General features: G+C 37.5%; 1 protein-coding gene across 20 annotated transcripts in view; it reads left to right on the forward strand.

Moving 5' to 3' along the window:
• Positions 1-27,059, forward strand: part of MIA2 (MIA SH3 domain ER export factor 2) — a 131,305-nt gene that overhangs the window by 54,857 nt on the left and 49,389 nt on the right. For 12 of the 20 annotated variants that reach the window (XM_078150336.1, XM_078150334.1, XM_078150330.1 and 9 more), the window contains 9 exons: positions 2,199-2,330; positions 2,946-2,967; positions 3,074-3,162; positions 10,231-10,301; positions 13,978-14,017; positions 14,409-14,519; positions 15,284-15,355; positions 19,276-19,380; positions 24,602-24,724. In XM_078150336.1, coding sequence (XP_078006462.1) covers positions 2,199-2,330; positions 2,946-2,967; positions 3,074-3,162; positions 10,231-10,301; positions 13,978-14,017; positions 14,409-14,519; positions 15,284-15,355; positions 19,276-19,380; positions 24,602-24,724 — 765 coding nt within the window. Of the gene's footprint in view, positions 1-2,198; positions 2,331-2,945; positions 2,968-3,073; positions 3,163-10,230; positions 10,303-13,977; positions 14,018-14,408; positions 14,520-15,283; positions 15,356-19,275; positions 19,381-24,601; positions 24,725-27,059 lie in introns of those variants that run through there. The other 8 variants (XM_078150335.1, XM_020991336.2, XM_020991335.2 and 5 more) reach the window with 3 other exon arrangements.

Consider the following 27,059-nt stretch of genomic DNA (forward strand, 5'->3'; position numbering starts at 1 on the left):
AGGTCCTTTTCCCATTTTTTTTAAAAACTTTTTTTGTGGCTGGGCAGTGAGATTATGTGACCTGCCCAGGGTCACACAACTAGTAAGTGTTAAGTGTCTGAGGCCGGATTTGAACTTAGGTCCTCCTGACTCCAGGGCAAGTGCTCTATCCACTACGCCACCTAGCTGCCCCTCCTTTTCCCATTTTTATGATCTCTTTGGGATACAGCCCTAGAAATGCTATTGCTGGGTCAAAGGGTATGCACATTTTTACAGCCCTTTGGGCATAGTTCCAAATTGCTCTCCAAAATGGTGGGATCATTTCACAACTCCACCAACAATGCATTAGTGTTTCGATTTTCCCACATCTTTTCCAGCATTTATCATTTACTTGTTTTGTCATGTTGGCCTATCTGATAGGTGTGATGTAGTACCTCAGAGTTGTTTTGATTTGCATTTCTGTAATCAATAGTGATTTAGAGCATTTTTTCATATTACTGTAGATGGCTTTAATTTCTTCATCTGAAAACTGCCAGCTCGTATCCTTTGACCGTTTATCAATTGGGCAATGACTTATATTCTTTTTTTTTTTTGGCTAGGCAGTGGGGTTAAGTGACTTGCCCAGGGTCACACAGCTAGTAAGTGTTTTGTGTCTGAGGCTGGATTTGAACTCAGGTCCTCCTGAATCCAGGGCTGGTGCTCTATCCACTGCACCACCTAGCTGCCCTAATGACTTATATTCTTATAAATTTGACTTAGTTTTCTATATATTTTAGAAATGAGGCCCTTATCAGAGACACTGGTTGTAAAAATTCTTTCCCAGTTTTCTGCTTCCCTCCTAATCTTGGTTGCATTGGCTTTGTTTGTGCAAAAAATTTCCAATTTAATGCAATCAAAATTATCCATTTTTCATTTCATAATGTTCTTTATCCCCTGTTTGGTCATAAATTCTTCTGTTCTCCATAAATCTGACAAGTAAACTATTCCTTGCTCTCCCATTTGCTTATAGTATCAGCCTTTATATCTAAATCATGAACCCATTTTGACTTTATTTTGGCATATGGCGTGAGATTTTGGTCTGTGTCTAGTTTCTGCCATATTCTTTTCCAGTTTTCCTCACAGAAATAGTGAGTTCTTATCCCAGAAGCTGTGGTCTTTGGGTCAGACTTAGCATTTTTAAAAAAGACCTACAGTATTTTACCTGTAGATCTCATCAGCTCTGATAGATTCAGTTTTCATCTCTGCTGATGATTTTCACATATATTTATCCAGCCTTAACCTCTTTTCTGACTGCCATTCTAATACCTCCCACTGCCTGCTTGATATTTCAAACTGGATGTCTTATCCCATAGATATCTTAAACTCAGTATGTCCAAAACCAAACTAATTATCTTTCCCCTAAGGTCCACCCCTTCCTGACTTTTCTGTTACTGTTGAGGGCTTGCAACATAAGTGCTTTCTTGGACCTCACTTTCTCTCTCTCCCTCTCTCTCCCCCTCTCTCTCTCTCTCTCTCTCTCTCTCTCTCTCTCTCTCTCTCTCTCTCACACACACACACACACACACACACACACAGGTCCTCTCTACTTCTCTAATACTGCCACCACTCTATTACAAGGCCTCATCACTTCAAACCTGAACTACTACAATAGCCTGCTGGTAGGTTTGCTTGCTGAAAGTCTCTTCCCATTCCTCCGTTCACCTGTCAAATTGATCTTCCTAAAGTCATGTCTGACTATGTCAGCCCTTTAAAACTCCAGTGGCTTGCTGTTGCCCCCAAGATCAAATTTAAAATCCTTTGGCTTTTAAAGCCTTTAATAACCTGACTCCTTTTTACCTTTCCAGTTTTCTTACATCTTACTCTTCTTCATTTACTCTGCAGTCCAGTGACACTGGCCTCCTTGCTCTTCTTGACATTCCGATCTCCTGACTGTATTTTTTTTCTTGGCTGTGCCCCACGTGAAATCTTTGTCTATGTCTCCGGGCTTCCTTAAAATCCTAGCCAAAATCCCACCAGTTACAAGAAGCCTTTCCCAGGCTGCCATAATACCAGTAGTAGTGCCTTCCTTCTGTTGATTATCTACAATTTATCATGTATGTATCTTGTTTGTACGTAGGTGTTTGCGTGTTGTCTCTTCCACATAGTAGGTGCTTAATAATGCTTGTTGACTTGACGACAAAAAATTTCCATTGATCATTTAATTTCTTTTTGTGTTGAAGGTTGTATCAGCTTTGCCTGAAGATATGAAACGAGGTACTGATCTATATGGATTTCCCTGGGAAATAGTGATATGTGCATTTACAGTTGGCTTTTTTACAATTTTCCTTTTTTTGTGCAGAGGTTTTTATTCGGTAAGTAACCAGAATACACACTGTACTAAAATGATATATACTGTATGCTAGCATATTTTTTATTTTTAGTACAAAGTAAGGTTATAGTTAGACCAGGCACTCAAAATTGTTCTTGGCAGGTGATTAACACTAAAGAAAAGAGCCAGGTGCAATTTAAAAAAATAAATTACAAATTTTTGAGAATTTGTTGCAAATTGTTCTATAGCAGTGATAAACCCTTAATTCTGTTGCTACCTTTTTACCTTCTTTTGAATTTTTCTTCTTTTATCTTGCCAAAATATTCTGTAATTATTGTTAATTATTCTATATGTTGGCTGTTCTATATGTTGTTGACATTTTTCTTCATATATTGATATTCATACCAGCCCAGCCTGCACTGTTATTTGTTCTCCCAAAAAAACTTATGGTTTTGTGGCAATTGAGTGAGAGGAAGAGTAAAAAAACTGGCTTTTTGCTTTTTTATCTGGTCAGTCAGAATTCATTGTCCTAATGTGGTGAGGAGTCACTACTATTTGTAATACAAATATTAGAAGTTTAATATGTTAGAATTGCTAGAGTATATAGTTTTAAAATGCATTGTAATGTAATTTCTTTGTTAAAACTCATTTATTTCAGGTTAAAAGCCGACTTTATGTAGGTAGGCAATTTTTTTTTCTATTTTGGATCTTTTCATTGTACTTTGAAATTTTTCATACTTTTCATTACAATAATTTAAACATGACAATATTCATTGTTTTTTTTAGGAAGGGAAAAACAGCTTACTAAAAAAATTACTGAACTAATGGAAGAAAAATGTGAGATGCTGAATAAATTTAGCCTTTGTCAAAAAGAGGTAAGCATATTTCTTAATTTGTCAACATTCATGTTAAACTTATAGTTTTACATGAAAAGGCTTTTAAGTAGAAACTTTAGCCAACATCGAGAATATGGTTTTGCTCTTAAGTTTCTACTTAGTTTGCAGTTTTCTTTAAAAGGTACAGCTCCTCATAGTCACAGCATATTATATTTATATAATACTTTTTTCCTTTAAAGACATATTCACACCTCATCTCATTTGATTTTTGTAATTACCCTGTGAAGCAAGTAGTGTGGATATTATTATTCTGGTCATATAGATGAGAAAGCAAAGTTCCAAATATTAAGTGACTTAACCAAGACAGTAAGCCAGTAACAGAATGGAACTTGAATCCAGAATGCCTAGTTCTACATTCTTTCCACTACTTTTTCCCGGAGAAACTGGGATGATCTCATTATCTTCCTTTTTTTCACAAAACACTTTTACTACTGCTTTTACATTTTCCAGTGAATTACTATAGTTAGTGAGTTGTTCTGTTAAATTACAATGTAATATAATAAACATTTCATTGTCTTTTTTCAATCCTACTTGCCAATGGTTTTATTTCTTTTTGTCTCCTTGTTTTTATGCTTCTTATTCTTCTGAGATTTTAATGTTTTAGATTTTAATTAAAAATAATTCCACAGTGTTGTAATAGAACACACTGATCTCTAGGACTTAGAAAGTTTGAATTTTATACAAATTTTGCCAATAAAATTGAGAGGCCCAAAGGTCTGGTAATCATTGGTTTAATGCCATCTTGGTCTAAGAGTAACCTAGAGTGGAATTGTCTTTGACCCTTTGCTGTATAATATTTTACCAGTACTTGGATAAAGGCATAGATGGTGTGCGTGTGCTTATCACATTTGTAGATGACACAAAAATGAGGAGGTATAGCTGACATCTTAAATGACAGGATCTAAGAAGATTTCAACATACCAGAACAAGCAGCTAAATTGAATGAGATGAATTTAGTATAGATAAATGGAAAGTCCTTCACTTAGCTACAAAAAATTCAACTTCCCAGGTGTTGGATGGTTTTTTGCATGGCTAGACAGTTTCTGTGGAAAATCTGTGAGGGTTTCAGTGGGCTGTACACTTCATGCAAGTTAGTAGTACAACGTAGCAGCTGAAATAGCTCATGGGATCTGGGCTCTCTTAAGAGAGGCACAGTGACGGTTGTAATCCACATGCTACACACTCCCCTGATCGGACTGTATCTGGAACATGATATTCTTCTCTGGGAGCCACATTTTAGAAAGGATATTGAGAAGCTGAAGAGTATATAGTGTGGAGTATGACCCAGAATGGTAAGGGTTCTAGAGACCACGTCATGTTAGGCACTGAGGTGCTGCAGTGGGTAGAGTGCTGGGCCTGTAGTCAGGGAGACCTGAGTTCTAATTTGGTCTCACACACTTATTAGCTGTATGAGCATGGGCAAGTTACTTAAATCTTTATCTGTCTCAGTTTTTTTCTCTATAAAGTGAGGATAATAATAGAACCTCCCAGGGTTCTTGTTAGGTTAAAGCAAGATGATATATATATTTTTTTAATTTAAGAAAGTTTTTTTATATAAATTTATTTATTTTTAGTTTTCAACATTTACTTGCACAAGATTTTGAATTCCAAATTTTCACCCCATCTTTCCCCTCCCCCCACCCCAAGATGGCATGCATTCTGAATACCCCTTCCCCTAGTCTGCCCTCCCTTCTATCTCTCCCCCCCTTCCCCTTATCCCCTTCCCCTTCTATTTTCCTGTAGGGCAGGATAGATTTCTGTACCTCATTTCCTGTATTTCTTATTTCCCAGTTGCATTGTGGAACATTTTTTTTAAACATGTTTTTAAAACTGGGTTCCAAATTTTCTCCTTTCCTCCCACCCCACCCACCCTCATTGAAAAGACATCCAACTCAATACAGGCCATACATGTGCAGTTATGCAAAACACTTCCATAGTAGACAAGTTGTGAAAAAGTAACTCTATTTCCCTTAATCCTATCCTGCCCCCCATTTATTCTATTCTTTCTTTTGACCCTGTCCCTCCTCAGAAGTACTTCTTTTTGATTACCCCTTTCCCAATCTGCCCTTCTCTCTATCATCCCCCTGCTCTCTTGTCCCCTTCCTCCCCTGTTTTCCTGTAGGGTAAGAGAGATTTCCATACCCAATTGAGTGTGTATGTTATTCCCTCCTTAAGCCAAATCCTATGAGAATAAGATTCCCTCATTTCCTCTCACCTTCCCCTGTTTCCCCTCCACTGTAAGAACCTTTTCTTGTCTGTTTTGTGTGAGATAATGTACCCCATTCTACCTCTCCTCTCTCACCCTTTAATTTTATTCTGCAGTTATCGCCCCTTCGTCTTCAACCACCCTGTGCCCTCTATCTATCTATCTATCTATCTATCTATCTATCTATCTATCTATCTATATATGCATATAATTTTTCCCCTCCCACTACCCTAATACTGACAAAGGTCTCATGAGTTATAAATATCATCTTTCCATGCAGGAATGTAAACAGTTCAGCCTTAATAAGTCTCTTATGATTTCTCTTTCCTGTTTACCTCTTCATGTTCCACTTGAGTCTTGTATTTGAAAGTCAAATTTTCTATTCAGCTCTGGTCTTTTCATCAAAATGCTTGAAAGTCCTCTATTTCACTGAATGACCATTTTTTCCCCTGAAGGATTATACTCAGTTTTGCTGGGTAGGTGATTCTTGGTTGTAATCCTATCTCCTTTGCCCTCGGAATATTATATTCCATGCCCTGTGGTCCTTAATGTAGAAGCTGCTAAATCTTGTGTTATCCTGATTGTGTTTCCACCATACTTGAATTGTTTCTTTCTGGCTGCTTGCAATTTTTCTCCTTGACCTGGAAACTCTGGAATTTGGGTACAATATTCCTAGGAGTTTTCCTCTGGGGATCTATTTCAGGAGGAGATGGTGGATTCTTTCAATTTCTACTTTGCCCTCTGGTTCTAAAACATCAGGGCAGTTTTCCTTGATAATTTCTTGAAAGATGATGGCTAGGCTTTTTTTTTTGATCATGGCTTTCAGATAGTCCAATAATTTTTAAATTCTCTCTCCTGGATCTATTTTCCAGGTCAGTTGTTTTTCCAGTGAGATATTTCACGAGCTCTTCTATTTTTTCATTCTTTTGGATTTGTTCTACTGTGTCTTGATTTCTGATAAAGTCACTATCTTCCAATTGCTCTATTTTTAAGGAAGTATTTTCTTCAGTAAGCTTTTGGACTTTCTTTTCCATTTGGCCAGTTTTTCTTTTTAGGGCATTCTTCTCATTGGCTTTTTGGATCTCTTTTTCCATTTGGGTTAGGCTATTTTTTAAGGTATTATTTTCTTCAGTATTTTTTTGGGGTCTCCTTTAGCAAGCTGTTGACTTGTTTTTCATGATTTTCTTGCATCACTTTCATTTCTCTTCCCAGTTTTTCCTCTGCTTCTCTTACTTGCTTCTCAAAATCCCTTTTGAGCTCTTCCAAGGATTGGGACTGATTCATATTTTTCTTGGATGCTTTAGATGTGGGAGCTTTGGCTTTGTTGTCTTCTTCGGTTTGTATGTTTTGATCTTCTTTGTCACCAAAGTAAAATAATATAGTCTGAATCTTTTTGCAAGGTTTGCTCATGATCCCAGCCAACTACTTGAGTTTTAAACTCTTTGTTAAGATAAGAGTCTGCTTCCAATGTGGAGAATGTACTGTCCCAAGCTTCGGGGGTTTGTATAGCTTTTTCAGAAATACTTTTAGGGACCTGTAAATTTTCAGTTCTTCCAAGCTGGAAGGGTCGAGGTGTTTACTCTTTTCCTGGCCTGAGCTCTGGTCTTTGAGTGACTGGCCACAGGCAGTCTTTTCTCTCTTGGAACTGTGAGGAGGGTTTCTTCTCCACAGCCACTACAGGCTCCACCACGCCAGTGCTCCTCCTCACCCCAGAAACGACACCCAGAACTGTGACCCAGATCCAAGCTCAGGCAAAGCAAGAGATTCCTGCCTCAACACCAGCAAAGAGATCCCTGCAGTCCCCTCTGATCAGCCACTTGATTCCCCCTCAGTCTGTGGGCTCAAAATGCAACCACTGCCCCAGCACCAGTGCTCTGTGCTCTGCACTCTGGAGCTGGCTCTGACCTAGCTCCTCTCTCAGCATTGCAGACCTTCTAAGTTGTCTTCTGTCTTTGTGGATTGATGAGCCTGGAAACTGCCCAGCTGCCTGTGATTCAGTCCTCTGAGGCCTGTTCCAGTTTTGTTGTGGCCTGCGAGCCCATGCTGAACTGCGCTCCTCTACCTGCCTTGTGCAATATACCTTTCCAATCAACCATCCAGGCTGTCTTGGGCTGGAAATTTGTTTTACTTTGTCTTTTTGTGGGTTCTGTTGCTTTAGAATTTGTTTACAGCCATTTTTTTGTAGGTATTTGGAGGGGTTTTGGGGGAGAGCTCAAGGAAGTCACTGCTTTCGTGCCACCATCTTGGCTCCACCCCACAAGATAATATTTGTAAAGCACTTTGCAAACCTTAAAGCACTGTATAAATACTAGGAAAAAAGAGGAAATAGGAATGTTTAGCCTAGAGAAGACTTTGAAGGGGACTATGATTTCTTCCAAGTATTTGAAGTACTATCATGTAGAAGTATTAGACTTGTTTTCTTTGGCCCTAGCAGATAGAATGAGGAGCAATGGGGAGAAGTTATAGAGAAACAAATTCAGACACAATATGAGGAAGAACTTCCTAATAACTACAATTTCCAAAAAATGGAATGGTGAGTTTTCCTTCCCTGAGGTTGTTAGATAAAAGCTGGATGAGTACTTACTGAGGTGTTTACAGAAGGGATTCCTCTATATGCATGGATTAGACTACGTAGCTTCTAAAATTCTGTGATTTTGAATCTTTGCTCCAATATTTACTAGCTATATGACCTTGGGTAAGTCACAACCTTTCTGAGCTTCTTTTCTTCAAAATTGGCATATTAATACTTGCCTATAGGCAAGATCAAATAAGATCTATGTATGTTAAGTACTTTGTAAATGGCAAAGTAAGATATGGATGTTTTTTATATATGTTATTGTTATATTGTCATTGTAAAAAAATGTTAGGAATAGGCACTAGACCTGTAATTGCATGATAACAGTGATAACATATCACTGATGATCTCTTCAAACTTGAGGTAGATGGACACTAATAGAGCATATTTTTGTATATGACATACTTTTTAATGGTCTTGCTCTTAGGATTATATCCTTCCCTGTGTTTACTGGGAAGTGACACTAAGATTTGGAGTCTCAAGCCTCTTTGAGACATAGACTTTGATAAATTTTGCTAGGGAATTATAAAGGATATGCTTTGCTGTCATTTGTACACACTAGATTTTACCTTTACCCACAAATGTTTTATTTCCTTAATTAGGAACTCTGACATTGCTTTATCTGACCATAACCACCTATTATTTTATTTTTCCCTAAGCCTCACCCCTCTTAAACCTATTCTCCTCCCTCATTGGGTCTCCCTAGCCCTTAGTACTTTCTCAGGCAATTAGCCCAGCTCTAACTTGGCTTTCCTTCCTTTCCAGTCCCATCCCTTTAGCTGTTTCACCTCTATACTGTTCTCTGATCTCAAATCTCAGATTTACCATTGATCCCTTAAATGTCAGATCTGACAGTCTTTTCTCAGTCTTCGTCCTTCTTGACCTCTCTGTTGCAATTGATACTGTTAACCACTCCTTCCTCTTGGATACTTTCTCTTCTCTGGGTTTTTTGACATTCCTCTCTCCTGGCTCTCCTACATTTGTGACCGCTCCTTCTTCTCCTTTGCTGATTAATCATCCATATAATTCTCCTTTATCGTGGGTGTTCTTTAAGATCGTCCTATACTCTCTCATCTTGGTGATGTCATCTGTTACCTGTGGTTTTAATTCTCATTTTTATGCGGGTAACTCGCAGATCTATATATTTAGCCTCACTTTTCCCCTGAGTTTTAGCCCCACATCACCAATTGTATTTTGGACATTTCAAACTCAGCATGCCAAATATTGAATTCATCTTTCTGTCTAAATTCATCCATCTGCTATACTTTTCTGTTTCTGATAACACCACCCTCTCAGTTTCCTAACCTTTAATTTCTCCCTATCTCTCGCCCCTTCTATTTAATCAATTGCCAGATCTTATTGTTTGTCTCCATAACACCTTTCATATCCAGCCCTTCTCTTTATGCGTGTATTTACTATCTGGGTTCAGGCCGTCTTCATCTTTTATCTAGATTCCTAATTAGCCTCCTTGCCTCAAGTCTCACTTCTCTCTAATCCATCCTACAAACTCCTACCAAAGTAATTTTCCTTAAGTGTAGATCTGATCCTATGACTGTCCTATTAATTCAACTTAAGTAGTAGTATATTGTCTCTAGAATAAAATATAAATTCCTCTGCTTAGCTTTGAAAGCCCTTCATAACTTGATTCCAACATTGCTTTCCAGTCTCGTTGGAGACTCAGAAACTCCTGTGTTCTGGGATTCTGCCAAACTCTGATCCTCCCAAACTCTGCAATCCAGTTTCTTATGTGTGACACTCCCATCTTCCATCACTGTGCTGGTGGCCCCTCGTGCCTGAAATGTGCTGTTTTGTTACCTGCACTTTATGGAATCCCTTTCTTTCTCCAAGGTCCAGCTCAAGGACTGCCTTCTACATGAAGCCTTTCTTGAATTCCCCAACTGTTAATACCTTCCCTTTCAAACTACCTTCTGTTTAACTACTTTGTATTTATTCTCTTTTATATTTATTCTGAATATTCTTACAGCTCTTTGTGAGTTGACATTGTTTGATGCTTTGTATTTGTATCCCTAATATCTAGCACAGTGCTTGGCACGTAATAGGTGCATAAAAATGTTTGTTGATTGATTGATTTGCCAGTGAAAAATCACAGGCAGGGGTTTGTCATTATTTCTGATCAAATTTATATGCCTGTAAAGTAATTTCTAGGCTTTACCAACCTGCAGTCAGGGCATATTTTCCCTGGTTTTCATATGGTCACCAAAGCCATATTTGAGAGTTGCTGACATAGTCTTTTGTTTGATTGCAGTATAGATCTCTAGAATCATCTTTGAAGGATGGAAACTTTGAGAGAGAGTCATCAGAAATACCCAGTCTGCAGGTAAGAACAGAAGGAAAAGGTGAAGTAGTCAAGTGATGAAAGGGTCTTATTTTTAAAAAATTAATAACATATTATTAAAGCTAAGAAAAGACCGTCCTTTAGAGAAGATAGGCATACTTTCTTCATTAAGAAAAGAAGTGTTAATTATTTTGTTTGGTGGCCAGTTAGAGCTTCCTCAGAAACAAAACACACACAGAGGAAATAGAACGCAAGAAAGAAGCTGAAAACACTTTGGAGATAGGAATCTTTGTTTGAGAACTTGTCGGTAAGGTATTTAGATCACTTTTTGGCCTTTTGTCTTTCCCCCTTGACCAGACCTTGTTATGTAGTAGAACGTACTACAGCCAAGGAGATCACATGTTTCCAGTCCAGTAGTGTACTATGCATGCCATTTTTTTGCAGAGTAGAGTACCTGACATCATAAAGAAGAGATATTTTCCTTTTTTTCCCACTTCATTTTCAAAAATTATTTATTTATTTATTTTTAGTTTTCAGCATTCACTTCCATAAGATTTTGAGTTTTAAATTTTCTCCCCTTCTCCTCTTTCCTCCCCAAGATGGCATGTAATCTGATATAGGCTCTACTTACACATTCATATTAAGCATATTTTCACAATAGTCATGATGTATAGAAGAATTAAAACTAATGGGAGGAACCACGAGAAAGAAGAAATAAAGCAACAAAAGAAAAGGAGAGCAAATACTATGTTTCCATCTGCATTCAGACTCCATCGTTTTTTTTTTCTGGATGTGGATAGCATTTTCTATCAAGATACCTTTGGAAATGTCTTAGATCTTGGTATTGCTGAGAAGAGCTAAGTCTGTCAAAGTCAGTCATCTCACAGTGTGGCTGTTATTGTGTACACTGTTCTCCTGGTTCTGCTCATTTCACTCAGCATCAGTTCATGTAAGTCTTTCCAAGTTTTTCTGAAGTCTGCCTGCTCATCATTTCTTATAGTACAATGGTATTCCATTACGAGATAATCATTTTCAAAAGAGAATAGGCGATAGCAATGAATTATTACTCATTTGCTAGCTCTTCCACCATCACTTCATATTCAAGTTCCTTGGAGTTTGGAGTAAGTTAGATTTGGAAAAAAGTTTTATATTTAAATTTTTTAGGAAAGCAATTTAAAATTCAGCCAAGCAGAGAGACAGTCTTGATATTGTGTTTCTTTTGTTTGGGTGGATGTGTATAAGATAAATATTGTGAAGAGGAAGGAGTCTTTTGTTTCTTCTAAACTAACAGATGGAAATAGGTCACTTCTTTTTCCTTATAACCTATAGATTTTCTTAGCCCTCCCACAGTAGTTTCCAGCTACTGTGTTAGCATCAAAAGATTCTCGATGATTTGGGCTTAAGTCTAAATAGTAAAAGCACTGGATTTGTAGCTGTAAGACTCGGGTTTGAATCCTGTTTTTTCCTCTTACTTCGGCTTTTGGGGCTTCAGTTTCCATATCTGTAAAATGAGGGGGTAGACTAGATAATCTCTGAGATCCCTTCCAACTCCTAGTCCTATAATCCTTGCTGTGTTCATTTGCGATGAAAACAAAAATTGTAATATGAATTCCATATAAAAATGAGCACGAACTTAGATGAATTATTTCCTGGTTATAACTTTTGTTATTTCTTAAAATAAATTTTTTGTACATCAACAACTGAATAAATACCAAGCAATTACTCTGCATAAAATACTGTAATAGGGGCCTGGGATACAAAGATGAAAAATTTGGAATCTCTGCCCTTATAAGACATGCATACAGATAAGTTTAGGAAGAGGTAGAATATCATGGAGCAAAAAAGAGAGGATAAAATACTGGGAAATCTGAGCAGGAATTATATGACTTAGAGTTGAAAAAGAACAATTGAGACCTAACACCCTCATTTTATAGAGTGCATGAAAGGGATAGGAATTAATTCTGGAAATCTGGAGCCAGATTGTAGAGGGCTTTAAATACTAGGTGAGAAGTTTGCATTTTATCTGGTAGGCAGTAGGGAGACCCAGAAAGTTTTTGAGTAGGTAAGTGACACAGGGCATTTGTATATTGGGAAGACTGTTTTGCCAGCTGAGTAAAGGATGGTTTAGAAAGAAGAGAAACTCAAAACAGGGAAACTGGTCAGGAGGCTAGAGGAGGGCAAGGGGGGTAATCAAGAGGTTTTATGTGACCTTGAAGAGAACGATTTTAGTATAATTGTGCAATGGAAAGTATAGATACTAAGTATATACTTTTTTCAGGAGTTCTGGCAGTGAATGGGAATGAGGTTTGAAATATAAGATGACATATTGAGGGTATAATAGGGTCGAGAAAGGATGTGTGGGTTTTTTTTGTTTGTTTAGTTTTTGCTTTTTAGCTTTTTAAGGAAAGCAGTGACTTGAATATGTTTATAGGTAATGAGGAAGGAATTATTGAGAGAAAAAGACTGAAGATAAGAGATATAATGAACACTGTTCATTATACTTCTTGAATAGAAAGGAGGGTTGCCACTGAGACCTGAAGCAAAGGAGAAGTGAATAAGTAGAGCAGTTTTGAAGTGTGGAGAATGGGAGATTAGCAAAGAGAACAGGCCTTCAGTCTGTTCAGTAAAGTAGGAGACAAAATCATCTTCAGAGAGAGATTGGATTGGGGATATAGTTGTGGACTTTATGTAGGAAGTTTAAAATAAGCTTCTGTCAAGAGTATGATTGGAACTCAGATGAATAAAAGGATTCCTTTGCATTGGTGAGATGGATGTCACATGAGATTAGATATTATGATTTTATATTGAATTCAGTCAGCAAAATTTTCTTATTTCTTTCAGCTGGGCTTGGCATGGCAATCAGTAGAAGAGAAGAGATCAGATAGATGATAGATTGATAGGAATGACCCAGGATTGAGAATTAGTAGGGTATAATGACAAGGTGTCAAGTGATTGTGGAGGTGAAATGACAGATCTTAAAATTAATACTGTAAATGGAGGGAAATGAAACCAGGGCAATGGATGAGGAAAACAGAGAGGGATAGATGGGCAAGAAGTCTCAAAAAGAAACACGAGCATCCTCAGGAATAAGGCTATAGGAGAGATTGTCACCAAAGAGGAATTTCAGTTTTAGAATTTCATTTTCTTCAGAGTAGTTGTCTTATTTTCTATTTCTTGATTACCTTTTCTCACCCACTGTGCTGTGTAGGATTAGTTGTTCTGTTTCTACTTTGACCAGTTACAGTTTTTATAGGTGAACAAGAAGTTGGTTCAGTAGCATCATACTTTATGGGCCAAATACAAACAGTTACTTTGGGAGATATTGGGTTTATAGGCTCTAATTGCACATATTAGTTGTTTTTCATTTTGAGCTGAATATTATGGGAAATCTTTAAGTTTTAGTATTTTTATAGTAACTTTCTTGCCTTCATGAGCATCAGTAACAATAGTTACATGCAGATTCAGCCATATCATCAAAACAAGCCAGCCCTTTTCTAATTAGGTTGAAATTATTGATATTCTTGATGAAAACATTTTCAGGTATAATACAACTATATAATAGCTGAAGATTTAGCATATAAAAAGAAACCAATATGGAAAAGATAGGAAAGTTGTACACAAACAAGTTTCCTGTTTTATTTTTAAGCAGAATTAAAGTGTTTATTTGTTTTGCTTTTATTTTGGTATCTGTTGAATTATTTTTTGATTCTTTTTTTTGGTGGGGGGCGACAAGTTTGAAGGATCACAGATATTAGAGGTATGTTTATTTTATCTTCTGTAAATCAATTGTAACAATTTAGTACCTAATCATAATTTTAAATAGTAAAAGGTAATAGAAAATTGTAATCTTTTGCCTTACATAGAGCAAGATTGCCTTTAAAGCTGTTTTGAAGTGCACCTATAATTTTCTGATTGATGTGTTCATTTTTTATTTGATTGTCATTTTTAAATGAATGTCCTACTCATTTTTTCTTTCGTATTTTGGAAGATGCAGTATTGTTTAATCAAAGTTTAATAGTATTATTAATCATAGCAAATAAGCTGATTTAAATTATTGATACACTTGCAAAAAATTTAATATAGATATATGTGAAATTAACCCTAACCAAAAATGCTTCATGTTACTTTACAAAATTGACTATTTTTAGGCTGCATATGAAAAGCTGGACAAGGCAAACTCTGTGCTTCTGGATGAAATACATTCTCTAGAAACAGACTTGAAAGAGGAGAAATCTAAACGATCAGAACAAGATGAGTTGGTAAGACTTTTGTATATGGAGAAATGAAAAGGGAAAAGCAATCTGGGGTGACTTAAACTTTGTAGCTTTTTAAAATACACATTAAAAGAACTAGCTTGCATTTAACCTAAATACTTACATATATAGTAGGCAGTTTTTACTGTACAAAGAGCAAAGATAAAAATGCTTTAAGTTTCTGGGAGGTTTTTTCTCCTTTTTTATTCCCCCTTGATATTTAGTTTAGGAAATGACACAGTGATGTTTGTGAGTGACTGCTTAATTAATTTTTGAAATTATGACCTTTTGCTAAATATCATGAATCCGTTCAGCTGTAATTTGGTAAAATATTAAGGTTTAGGTAAAAGATGTTTGTTTGTTTGTTTTTCTTAAGGCAATTGGGGTTAAGTGACTTGCCCAGGGTCACATAGCTAGTAAGTGTCAAGTGTTTGGTCTGAGGCCAGATTTGAAGTCAGGTCCTCCTGACTTCAGGGCTGGTGCTCTATCCACTGCGCCACCTAGCTGCCCCAAAAGGTGTTATTTTAAATACTGCTTTGATGTTTACTATTTATATTACTGCAAAAGTATAAAAGTAGTAAAATAGTTATATGATAAAGTAGTTATAAAATAGTGTTACATTTTTCGTGCAGCTCGTAATTATAAACTAGAACCATCTTGGCTATAAATATGTAATCAGGTTTTATAACAGATGTTACTAACAGTGGATAGAAGCCCTTACAATAAAAAAGAAAAAGCACTTAAAATAATTATTAACACTGTCTTTCTAGATGGCTGACATTAAAAAACGGATACAATCACTCGAAGAGGAATCAAAATCTGTCAAATCGCAAGTAGCTGAAGTAAGTTGAACTGGATAGTCATTTTGTAAAGTATACAGATAATTTTAACTTAACTTAATGTAAATTTAATGTAGCATTTAAAAATATCGTTAAGAACAAGATACAGAAACAGAATTTTAGAGCTGGAAGAAATCTTGAAGGTTTAGCTAACCCTGGTATTTTTATAGATAAGGAAGCAGATTATCAAGTAAAGTATGAATTCTTTTTTTTTCAGTTTTATGAATTTATTGATTTATCAACAATCACTTCCATATGCTTTTGAGTTGAAAATTTTTCTCCCCCTTCCTCCCCCCCCCACCCTCTCCAAGATGGCACACAATCTGACATAGGCTTTACATTTACATTTTTTCACATATTTTCACATTAGTGAAGTTGTAAGTAAAAATTAAAACCAGTAGGAGGAACCATCAGAAAGATGAAACAAAACTCAACAGAAGGTAAAAATAAGTGATACCGATTCGACTCCCATAGTTCTTTCTTTGGATGTGGACAGAATTTTCCATCCCGAGGCCTCTGGAGATGTCTTAGATCCTTGTAATGCTGAGAAGGGTTCAGTTTAACAATATTAGTCATCACATAGCATGGCTGTTATTGTGTACAAAGTCCTCTTGGTTCTGCTCACTTCACTCAGCATCAGATCGTATAGGTCTTTCCAGGTTTTTCTGAAGTCAGCCTGTTCATCATTTCTTATAGCACAATAGTATTCCATTATAAAGTATGAATTCTTGATACAAATATTCACAACCTTCTACAGCTTGATTTTAAATACCTATCTAGTTTTATTTTATATTATTTTACTTCCTGAGCAGTACATTCCAATCACAATGGGAAGTCCCAATGGATATCTTTGTACCTTTGCTTACATCACCTTCTGTGTTGGAATAAACTTCTCTTTTCTCCTCCCCTATCTCCATTTTCCAAAGTCCTTTCTTTTCTTCAAGCTTTAACGTAGGAGCCACCTCTTTTGTGAATCTTCCTCTGACTTCCCCAGTTGAAAGTTTGAGATAAGGGTTGGATTGAATTGAGAGAAATTTGATGCCTTGCCCCAGAATATACAGCCAGCTAATTAGTGACAGAGCTGGGACTAGAATCCAGATATCCCGAACTCAGCTATATACAAATTCTGATCGGATTTGTGGGGTTTGAGGAATAGTTGTGGGGCATATAAAAATGTTAAATAACTTGGGAACTTTTGGTAGAGGCTCAAGCATATCACCAGATGAGCCTCTGTCCCTAGATCAAGGGTGATTATGACTCTATTCTTAACTTCCAAACTTCTGTTAGCTGTTGATCTTCCTGCTTCTCCTGTGATTGTTTATATACATATGTTTTTGCTTTACTCTGTGACGTGGGGGCCATCTCTAGTTATCCTGATCTGTATCTTGTTACTGGACCCATATATGGCTCCAGAGGAAGGAGTGAGGCTGTTGACTTTGCACAGCCCTCCCTCACTTAGGCTGTGCAAATCTCATTTACTTGCAAGTCATGGCATCACCTTCCTGATGTCATGGTCCTTTTTGAGAAAGAAGAACAAATAACAATCTGAGTAGTAGTAGCTGCCCCAGTGGGGATCCAGTTGGCCAGTTCCAGTTGGGCAGTGCACCTTCTTTCTTTCCTTCCTTCCCTTTCTCCTCTCACTCTGTCCACATTGGGTATCATATCCTTACCTGCAGGTGCTCTGCCTAAAGGAATATAAATTTTGATTGCTGAAACCTCCCAAGTTATTTTGGGATTTACTGGCTAGATTTCTTTCTTAAGGATCATGCCTTAAACCCAGATCACTCTGGCTCTAATTGATTGGCTAACAGTAGTTCCCAGCCCAAGCCTCTCTTTGTCATTGTTTGGGTCCTGATAGCTCAGCCCTTGTTTCTGTTTTGGCCAGAACCCTGAGGGTCTTCCCCTCCCAGATTTTTTTTTCTGGACTAGGTAAAAGAGGCCATTCTTGGCCTCATTTCTTACCTAGCCTTAATCACTGAATGGCTGTTGCCTCAGACAGACTGAGACCTGGGAAAGACCTTAGCTTAAAAAGGCCAAGGTCTCCCATTGCATCTGGGGCCATCTCCAGGTGTCCTGATTTATATCTTACCGCTGGACCCAGATGGCTCTGGAGGAGAGAGTGAGGCTGGTGAGTTTGCATAGCCCTCCCTCACTTAAATCCCATTCTAAGTCATGGCATCACCTTCCAGATGTCATTGGTCCTTTTTGAGAACAAAGGATAAGCAAAGACATGCTGTTAACTCTCTCTCCACGTAAAAGTCAGATAATATAGGCATGACTGACTTTTTCTAAAACTAAAATTCCATTTTTCTATACCTGTACCAATGAAATCTTCCTCTGATTTTTCCAGCTGAAAGTTTGAGGCGGCAGCCTGTGGATTCTTTCTGTTTTAAATTGGCTTCTGATTGGAATAGATCTGTGTAGTTTTCATTTAACATTTCTTGAAATATGGGATCCAGTCTTTTTTAGGGATAGGGAAAGTCACGGATTTCAGGCAATCCAACAATAACTTTTAAATAATCTCTCTCCGACCTGGTTTCTGGATCAGTTGTTTTGCTTGGGATGTAACTTAGATTTTTTTTTCCCCCCTCCATCTTTTGATTTTGTTATAATGTGTCCTGTTGTCTCAGTGGGAGTAAATCCTTTGTTTGATCCATTCCAGTATTCAGGGAGTCTCTTATTTGGATAAGGCTTAGGAGCTCCTGTAGTAAGCTGTTTATTCTCTTTTCATTTCTTTCCTCTAGGTATGGCTTTCATTTCATTTGTCATCTCCTTTTTGGTCTCTTGCTTCATTTTTTCCAGGAATTCTTGTACTTCTTATGACTAAGCTGGTGTTTTGTTTTGTTTTGAAGTCTGAGACTTTGCTTGTAGTTGTTGTGGAATTATTTCCATCTTCATTTCTTGATCTTCTTCTGTTTATCCATATTGCCAGACTTCACTTGGATGGTGGGGCACTGTTTGTTTTTAACCTATGTTGTCTAGGTTCCTGCCTCTGGCTTTTACTTCCATTGACTGGCATCTGTGCTCAGGGTGCTGGCAAATTTCATGTCCACTTTTATCTTCTTGGTACAGAGAGCTGTATTCTTTTTTTTTTTTTGTGAGGCAATTGGGGTTAAGTGGCTTGCCCAGAGTCACATAGCTAGTGAATGTTACATGTCTGAAGCCACATTTGAACTCAGGTCCTTATGACTCCAGAGCCTGTACTTTATCCACTGCACCCCCTAGCTGCCCCCAGAGAGCTGTATTCTTAAAAGCTATCATTGGCACAGATCAAGAAATGTTAAATGAAAGCTACACAGATCTACTCTGTGCTATTGTTGGTGCAGCTGCAAACTCTTGGAAGCACTTACGTATTTTGGGTTCTGATTGCCTTGGACCTTCCTCATTGGAGCTCTCCAGTCTTCCTCCTTTCTTCAGGCCTCAACTATCCATGGAGGGTTTTTGGGTCTGCATTGGAGGACTTTGTAGTGCTGTACTCACTCAGCTTTTCTGATGGGCCCTTTCCTTAGTATCCATACGCTTCTAACTGTCCCCTTATGCAGATCTGGGTTTACAGTAGTTTCTCTTTAGATTTCTTGATCATTATTCAGTTTGGTGCTTTTTTTTCCTCCTGTGCTGGAGTACTTGTGTGAAAGCTGGGCTGTTCTGCTCTTCTTCACTCAACCACCTTAACTAGAAGTCACCTGCGTTTAAATACTAGGTTCTGCCATTGAGCAGGTCACTTAACCTCTCAGTCTCTCAGTTTCCTTATCAGTATATAATGAAGGGAATGGATTAGATGGCTTCTAATTTCATCAACACTAAATCTGTAGGTATTTTTCTCTTCTAACTCTGTAATCTTTTGATTCTATAATGTTTGTTTTATTTCACTAGTTGTTTTATTTATTCATAGTTGCTGATTCAACATTTTCTATTTTGTTTAGGCCAAAACAACCCTAAAAGTATTTCAGCTGAATGAGGAACGACTTAAAACATCAATAGAAGATGCGTTGGAAGAAAATTCCCATCTTCAGGAAAGCCAAAAACAGGTTTGTATAGTTCTCTGATTGAAGAGCACTCAAACTGCAAATGTCCCATCCGTGTAAATGGGGAGCTCAGGCTTGTGCCAGGGCTGATGATGGGTTGGTTCTGCATGGTAACATTACATTTTTTATAATCACTGTATTGCCTTTCCTGTGCCTATTAATGGTAGCAAGGTTAGTATGGGTTCTGTGTTCCCAATAAGTTGCACATGAATGTGACAATATAGAACCTTCTGTATCTTCCTTTTTGTTGAAAATAAGCACGCTTGACCCTCAATAAAACATGTAAAGTAGGTAAAGACTTTGTTGTGTAGTCAGTTTCACTTTTATAGGCTCTTTCCCACCCTAGTGACCTTTATCCTTCAGAAAGAAAAGTAATCTAGACAATAGTAATCTACTGTTAATCTAGTAATAGGCCCGCACTGATGGGGATCCACATCCATCAGAGGTCCTGAGCATCAGAGCAGAAGAGGTGTTAGAGGGCCTGTGCTTCCAGGGACTCAGCAGTCAGGTGCCACATTCTTACCCTGTCTGTAGGGTATCTTTTATATGTGCCTTATCTTTTATCATAGATGGAGCTGCTTCTTCTGTACAATCCCTACACCCCAATCTCCTCAGTATTAGGAGTGACAGGCTGTAGCAGCTGAAACTTCCATCTCTGCATGGACACAGTGCCCACTAATGCCTTGGAGTTACAGAGCCATAAAATTTGTTTTATATAAAATCTTTTCCCATCTTGGGGCAGGAACTTCTACTTCTTGCTCCCCTTATCCCTATGATTCAGAGTTGAAATTTGCTGAGGTGAAAATCTATTTTATCTGCTACCTCACCCTCCCTACCTGACCTGTTTAGTCCATCCCTTCTTCTTCTTCTTCTTCTTTTTTTTGTTTTGTGTTGGTGTGGCAGTTGGGGTTAAATGACTTGCCCAGGGTCACATAGGTACTAAGTGTCAAGTGTCTGAGGCAGGATTTGAACTCAGGCCCACCTAACTTCAAGGCTGGAACTCTATCCACTGTGCCACCTAGCTGCCCCAGTCCATCCTTCTACAACGTACGTATTTCCTTTTCCCTCTTATTAATTACATTATGTCCTGTGGACCTTTATTTTCATTGTTAATAGACTCCTCTTCTGCCACTCATGCAACTGTGGACAGCTTTCCAATGTGAATGACTGTTTTCCTCATGCCACCAGCACAGTGGGGAAGGAGAGAGAACAGTTATCCTGCTTCTTGCTGTCCATTGCCAGTTCCAGGTGCCCTCTTTGCTGCCATTTTTTGCTAGTGCTTCCTAGAGGTGTTCATGCCATCCAGATCCTTGTCGTTGTGATATATTTAACTCCACGTCTACCCTTCTCAAAGAATGCGATATGTGGCTCACAGTATTCCTTTCCACCCTCATACTTAAGGATTTTAAAATACAAAGTTATTTCCCCTCAAGCATCCTGGCCTTCTGGTGCATCAGCATCTTCATCTTCATTAACCCTCAGCCCCCTGTTCTTCCTTGCTCTACCTCTTAAAACTCTTTGGTATTGTCCCCACTGTATCCACAGCCAACCAAGAAAATAAGCATTTTTAAAGTACCTACTTTGTGCCAAGCAGTGTGTGAGTCCTGGAGATATAATTACAAAGAACAAAACAATACCTACTTACAAGAAGGTTAAATTGTAATGGGGGAGCCAGTAAGTATGTGTGAAATGGCATACACTATAAATATGAAGTGAATAAATACAAAGTAGAAGATAGTTTGAGAAGGATGGCACTCACTACATTTTGGGGAATCAGGAAAGGCTTCAAGTAAAAAAGTGGCACTTAAATTTTGTCTTTAAGAAGAGGGGGAAATACAACACATTGGTGAGGAGGGAATGCATTCCAAGCATGTGGGATGGCCAGTGCAAAAGGAGGTGGCGTGTCTGGTGTATTGTGTGTGAGAAGAGAGCCCTTCTCTACTTCCAGAGTTGTAGTCTGATGGCAGCAATTGCTAATTAGACATTTTCATAGTGAATGTATCATAGGCATCTCAAACTCAGCATCTCCGAAACAGAACTCATTTCTTTTTCCACAAAATCTACTTTTTTTTTTCAATTTCTATCAAGGCTATCCCTATTCTTCTAGTCACCCAGGTTTACAATGTCAGCATCGTCTTCACTCCCTATATCCAGTCGGTTACCAAGTCTTCTTAACTTGACTTCCCCAATATCTCTTACATCTGTGCCTTTCTCTCCATTTTGTTAGCTCAGTCCTTCATAACCTCTTACCCTGGACAAGAGCAGTCACTTCCTAATTGGACTCTCTGTCTCCATTATCTGCCCTTTTTAATCCACCTTCCACAGCTGCCTAGAAAACATAGGTCTGACTCTATTTTTCCCCTACTCAAGAAGCTCTAGTGCCTCTCTGTTGCCTCTATGATCAATTACAAGCTCATCTTGTTATTTAAAGGCTTTCCTGGTTCAGCTTTAGCATTATTCCATCCACCTACATTATGATTCAGTCAAATTGGCCTACCTGCAAACCTCAAATACATGCTGTTACATCTGTGGGGGGCCCACAGCTGTCCTCCAGGTCTGGAATGTACACCCTTCCCACCTCCTCTCCTGCCTCTTAGAATCCCTGACTTCCTTTAAATCTGAGCTCAAGCACCACCTCCTACGTGTGTCCTTTCCCTATCCCCAGCTGCTAGTCCCTTCCTCCCCTGAAATTAAAGTATATTTACTTTGTATCTGTAATTGTTTCCCCTAATAAAATGTATCCTCCTTGAGGGTAGAGACTTGCATTTCTTCACAGTGCTTGACACATAGGAAGGACTTAATAAATGCATCTTGACTGATTGATCACTGTGGATAGACTCTAAGATGTGGGAAATGTGTCACTGTATTGTCTGTGTTTTTAAAGTTATCGTCATCTTGGCATATCATTGTGCTTCTCCCCCAGTGTGCTAACCTGAAGGAAGTACATTTAGATGTCTGCAAGTCAAATGTAGTGTGTCCAGAACAGAGATCATTATCTTTATACCTCAAACCTAGCCCTTTTCCAGACTTCTGTTTCTTTTGAGGACAACAGTTTTACATCATTGAAGTCATATCTTTAACTCCTTACTTTCATTTATGCCCCATATCTAATCAATTGCTAAGTTTGGTCAATTCTACCTTGTCAGAGTTTCTTGCACCCCTCTTCTTCTCTCAAGGCTACCACCTAGTTTGGCTACTCTTCACTTATCACCTGCACTATTGAAATAGTCTCCTAATTCACAACCTGCTTTAGTTTCTCTCTTTTAAAATCTATCTGACATAGTTGCCAAATTGCCATTTTTGAAGCACTGATCTGACTGTATTATTCTCATTATTTACACAGTCTCCAGTGGTTCCTTTTTTCCTTCTAGGATAAAATACAAACTCAAAAGCTTGGCATGTAAAGCCCTTCACGATATGCTTCTAGATTATCTTTTCAGGCTTATTCATAGTCTTCCCCTTGATGCATTCTTTTTTTTTTTCTTTTAGGTAATTGGGGTTAAGTGACTTGCCCAGGGTCACACATCTAGTAAGCGTCAAGTGTTAGGTCTGAGGCAGGACCTCAGGTCCTCCTGACTTCAGGGCTGGTGCTCTGACCACTGCGCCACCTAGCAGCCCCTCCTTTCATGCATTCTGTGTTCCAGCCAAACTAGTCTGCCTTCTGTTCCCTAAACTCAACATTTCATCTCCTGTCTCCTTTCCTTTGTACAGGCTGACCCATGCCTGCAATGAATTCCCTTTTGCCTTTGCCTGTTAGACTCTAGGTTTCCTTCAAGTCTCAGTTCCTATGCCACCTCCTATGGGAAGTGGTTAGTTTTCCCTTCTCAGACTGCCGTATATATCTTTATCTAATTTATATGTTGCATCTCCCCAGTAGAATGTAAGCTCCTTGAGGGCAGGAATTGTATTTTCTTTTATCATTGTGTTCCCAGCCTCTAACATAGGGCCTTGCACATAGCAGATGCTTCATAAATGTTTCTTGGATTAGAGAATACTTGAGTTGAAAGAGTTCTCCTATCTGAGCATGACTAAGCGTGGAAAGTTGGTAGTAGAAACTAGGGATATTTCAGAGAGAATGACTGCCATGTGGCAAAGAAATGGAAAGAAGAATCAAAGCCTAGATGGCTAGAAAGATAGTGGCTCTCTCAGCAGAAACAGAAATTAGAGATAGAGGCATGTTTTAGGGGAAAGAAGGATGACTCCCAAATATCCAGCCCCATTTCTTTTCCTTTCATTCTTCTTTCCCCTTTTATTCATTTGTTTTTTTACATTCTTTTAAAAAAATTTTGATTTCCAAAGTCTCTTTCTCCTTGCCCCTTCCATACCCATTAAGAAGGCAAGTAATGATATCAATTATACATGTGAAATCATGCAAAACATATCCGTATTATCTATGTTGCAAAAAAGAATAAAAAATAAGAAATATAAACACAGTGCAAAAAAAGTATGCTTCAATCTGTACTCAGATTTCATCAGTTCTCTCTTTGGAGGTGGATAGCATTTTTCATCATGGATCCTTTGGAATTATCTTGGATCATTGTAGTGATGAGAGTAACTAGGTCTTCCACAGTTGATCATCTTACAGTATTGCTGTTACTGTGTACAGTGGTCTCCTGGTTCTGCTCACTTCACTCTGTATCAAATTATATAGGTCTTCTCAGATTTTCTGAAACTATCCTGTTTGTCATTTCTTATAATACAATCATATTCTATCACCATCCTGGACCCTGTACCACAACTTGGTCAGTCATTCTTCAGTTAATGGACATCCCCTCAATTTCCAGTTCTTTGCCACCACAAAAAGACCAACCCCATTTCTTATCTCTCTTCTGAGCATTCATCCATGTACCTCTGGTAGATATTTCTTCTTGGATGCCCTATTCCATAATATTCCATATGTGCTCTGACTGGGACAGCTTCTAAAAGCTTTCCCACTTAAATTTATGATTGTATGATTGTTAACTATATTGTCATTTATCTTATGACAAATGTCTAATGTAACTTAAAATGTATACATATGTCCTGTTTTCCTAATTAGTTTGTAAACTTCTTAAAGACAGGGAACATTAAAAAAACTCCAAACAAATAAAAACACTTAATGTGCATTCTTGTCCTCAGGCAAAGTACAGGTAGTAGGCGTCAAATAAATGTTACATTTATTTATTTATTTACTCAGCTACATATGTAAGTGGAAAATATACTAATTACTTTATGGGGATTCTAGCTTTTAGAAGAATCTAAAGGATGGAATGAACGATTGAATGAACTTAATGAACAGAAAAAAATGTTTGAAACTTCTAAAGCAAATATGGAGCAAATTATAACTAATAAAGAAAGTCAAATCAAGGTAAGTCATTTTGGGTTTGAGTTTTGGTCACTGTTTTTGGATTCAGTTGAATGTTTTACTTTCTTCAGCATTCATTTCATTCTACAACCATTTAGTAAGCTGTATAATTGAAAATTTTCCTGATTCTTATTTAGAATTTATTTGTGCAAACTAGATGAAACTTATCTACCATGAGGATACATATTCATTTTAGCAAATTAAAGTGTCATCTGGCTTTCTGCCAAGTGTTTTTTTAGAGTGAGATGCAGCAGTAGAATATTTAAACCATCCAGTTGCTGGACATGTATTCCAGAAATGTCAAAGATAGAGAGGTCTCATATACACCAAAATATTTATAGCAGCACTTTTTGTGTAGTAGTAAAGAAATGGAAACAAAATAGTTGCTAGTCAGAGAGTGGCTAAAGAAATGGTGATACATAAGTGTGCTGGAATATTACTGTACCATAAGAAGTGATAAATTTGAAGAATACAGAGAAGTGGGTGACTTCTGATCAAGATGGCATAGTAAAAAAAAAAAGGTACAAAACAGCTCATTTCTTTCATACATACTCCAGAAAAATTAAACAAAAGAAGGCCAAATCAAATAATGCTTAAGAAATAAAGAAAACCTACAGAAAAGGGATCACTTAGGCTCCTACAGGCACTAAGGAGAGGGGGACCTGGGCAGAGGAGCTTTTTGAGGCAAGGGCAGAGCTGATATGCCTTTCAGTTCCCAATCTCATAGTTTTCCAATCAGGAGCCAAGAATTAGAAGAATAACTAGGAGGTGCAAAATCTTGTTCAAATGATAGGACTTTAAAAAAAAAAAAGAAAAGAAAACCAAAAATGAAATAATAGGACTTCCTGAAAATGAGAGTGGATCAAACAGAAATAAGTGACATTATGAGACAATAAAAAACATTAAAATCAAATGACTGAAAAAATAGAAGAAAAGGTAAGTATCTCCTATTAAAAACAACCTACCTAGAAAACAGGTCAAGGAGAGATAATCTAAGAATTATTGGATTTTCAGAAAACCGTAACCAAAAAAAAGTCGGGGTATCATATTTCAAGAAATCATACAGGAAAACTATCTAGTCCTGTAAGAACCATAGGGGAAAGTAAAAATATAATCCACCAATTACCTCTTGAAAGAAACCTTAAAGTATATAGAGCCAAAATCCAGAGCTTCCAGGTTAAAGATAAAATACTGCAGGCTGTCAGAATGAAAGAGTTCAAATACCAAGGAACCGGAAAGACCATATAAAACTTAGCAGCTACCACACTGAAGAACAGGAAAGTTTAGAACATGAGCGAAAGATAGAGCTTTTCAATTAAGAGCTGGAAAAATTGAGTTGTAATTTCACTAGAAGAAACAATGGATCTTTAATGAAGTAGAGAATTTCCAGACAATCTTGATGAAAAGACCAGAGCTGTGTAAAATCTTTGATTTTTTTTTTTTGGTTAGACAGTGGGGTTAAATGACTTGCCCAGGATCACACAGCTAGTAAGTGTTATGTGTCTGAGGCTGGATTTGAACTCAGGTCCTCCTGAATCCAGAGCCAGTGCTCTATCCACTGTGCCACCTAGGTGACCCTGTGTAGAATCTTTGAAATGCAAATAGAAGTATCAAAAGAACTGTTAAAAAGGTTAAAGCAATTGGAAAGAGGAAGTATTTAATTATAATAGAGGGGGGAACAGATATCACTTCAGAACCCCAATGTTTTCAAAGTTCATAGAGGGATTAAAATAAGACAAAAAGAGGGATTGGCAAATTTTTTTTTACAACCATAAGTGAAGAAAACAAAGGGAAGGAAAAATAATACTTTAGAGGAAAAAAGGACAGTATTTGCTATTGCAAATAATGGGAGGATGTGGGAAAAAATGGCTGAATCTGTGAGGGGAGCAGGTATCATAATTGAATTTTGAATTCAATTTTGAATTAGTAAATTTTGGAAATCAAGAGATGAACAAAATTGAAAGCAAAAACACCATTACGCTAATAAAATAAAACTAGGAACTGATCTAAAGAACCTCAAAATTAGTAAACAACTGATAGGATTTTTTTTTTTGAAAAAGAGAATGGAAAACCAAATTGCCTGCTTCAGAAATGAAAAAAATAATTCACAACAAATAAAGATGAAATAAAAGTATCAAAATTATCCATTTTACATCTTGTAATGCTCTTTATCTCATGTTTGGTCAAAAATTCTTCTCCATAAATCTGACAGATAAACTATTCCTTGCTCTCCTAATTTGCTTAACAGTTTTTGCACAAACAAAACCAGTGCAACCAAAATTAGAAGGTGGGAGAAAGCTGGGAAGCAATTTTTACCACAAGTGTCTCTGATAAAGGT

The sequence above is a fragment of the Phascolarctos cinereus genome, unplaced genomic scaffold (assembly GCF_003287225.1).
Source record: "Phascolarctos cinereus isolate Bilbo 61053 unplaced genomic scaffold, phaCin_HiC Scaffold_2;HRSCAF=192, whole genome shotgun sequence".
Classification (NCBI taxonomy): domain Eukaryota; kingdom Metazoa; phylum Chordata; class Mammalia; order Diprotodontia; family Phascolarctidae; genus Phascolarctos; species Phascolarctos cinereus.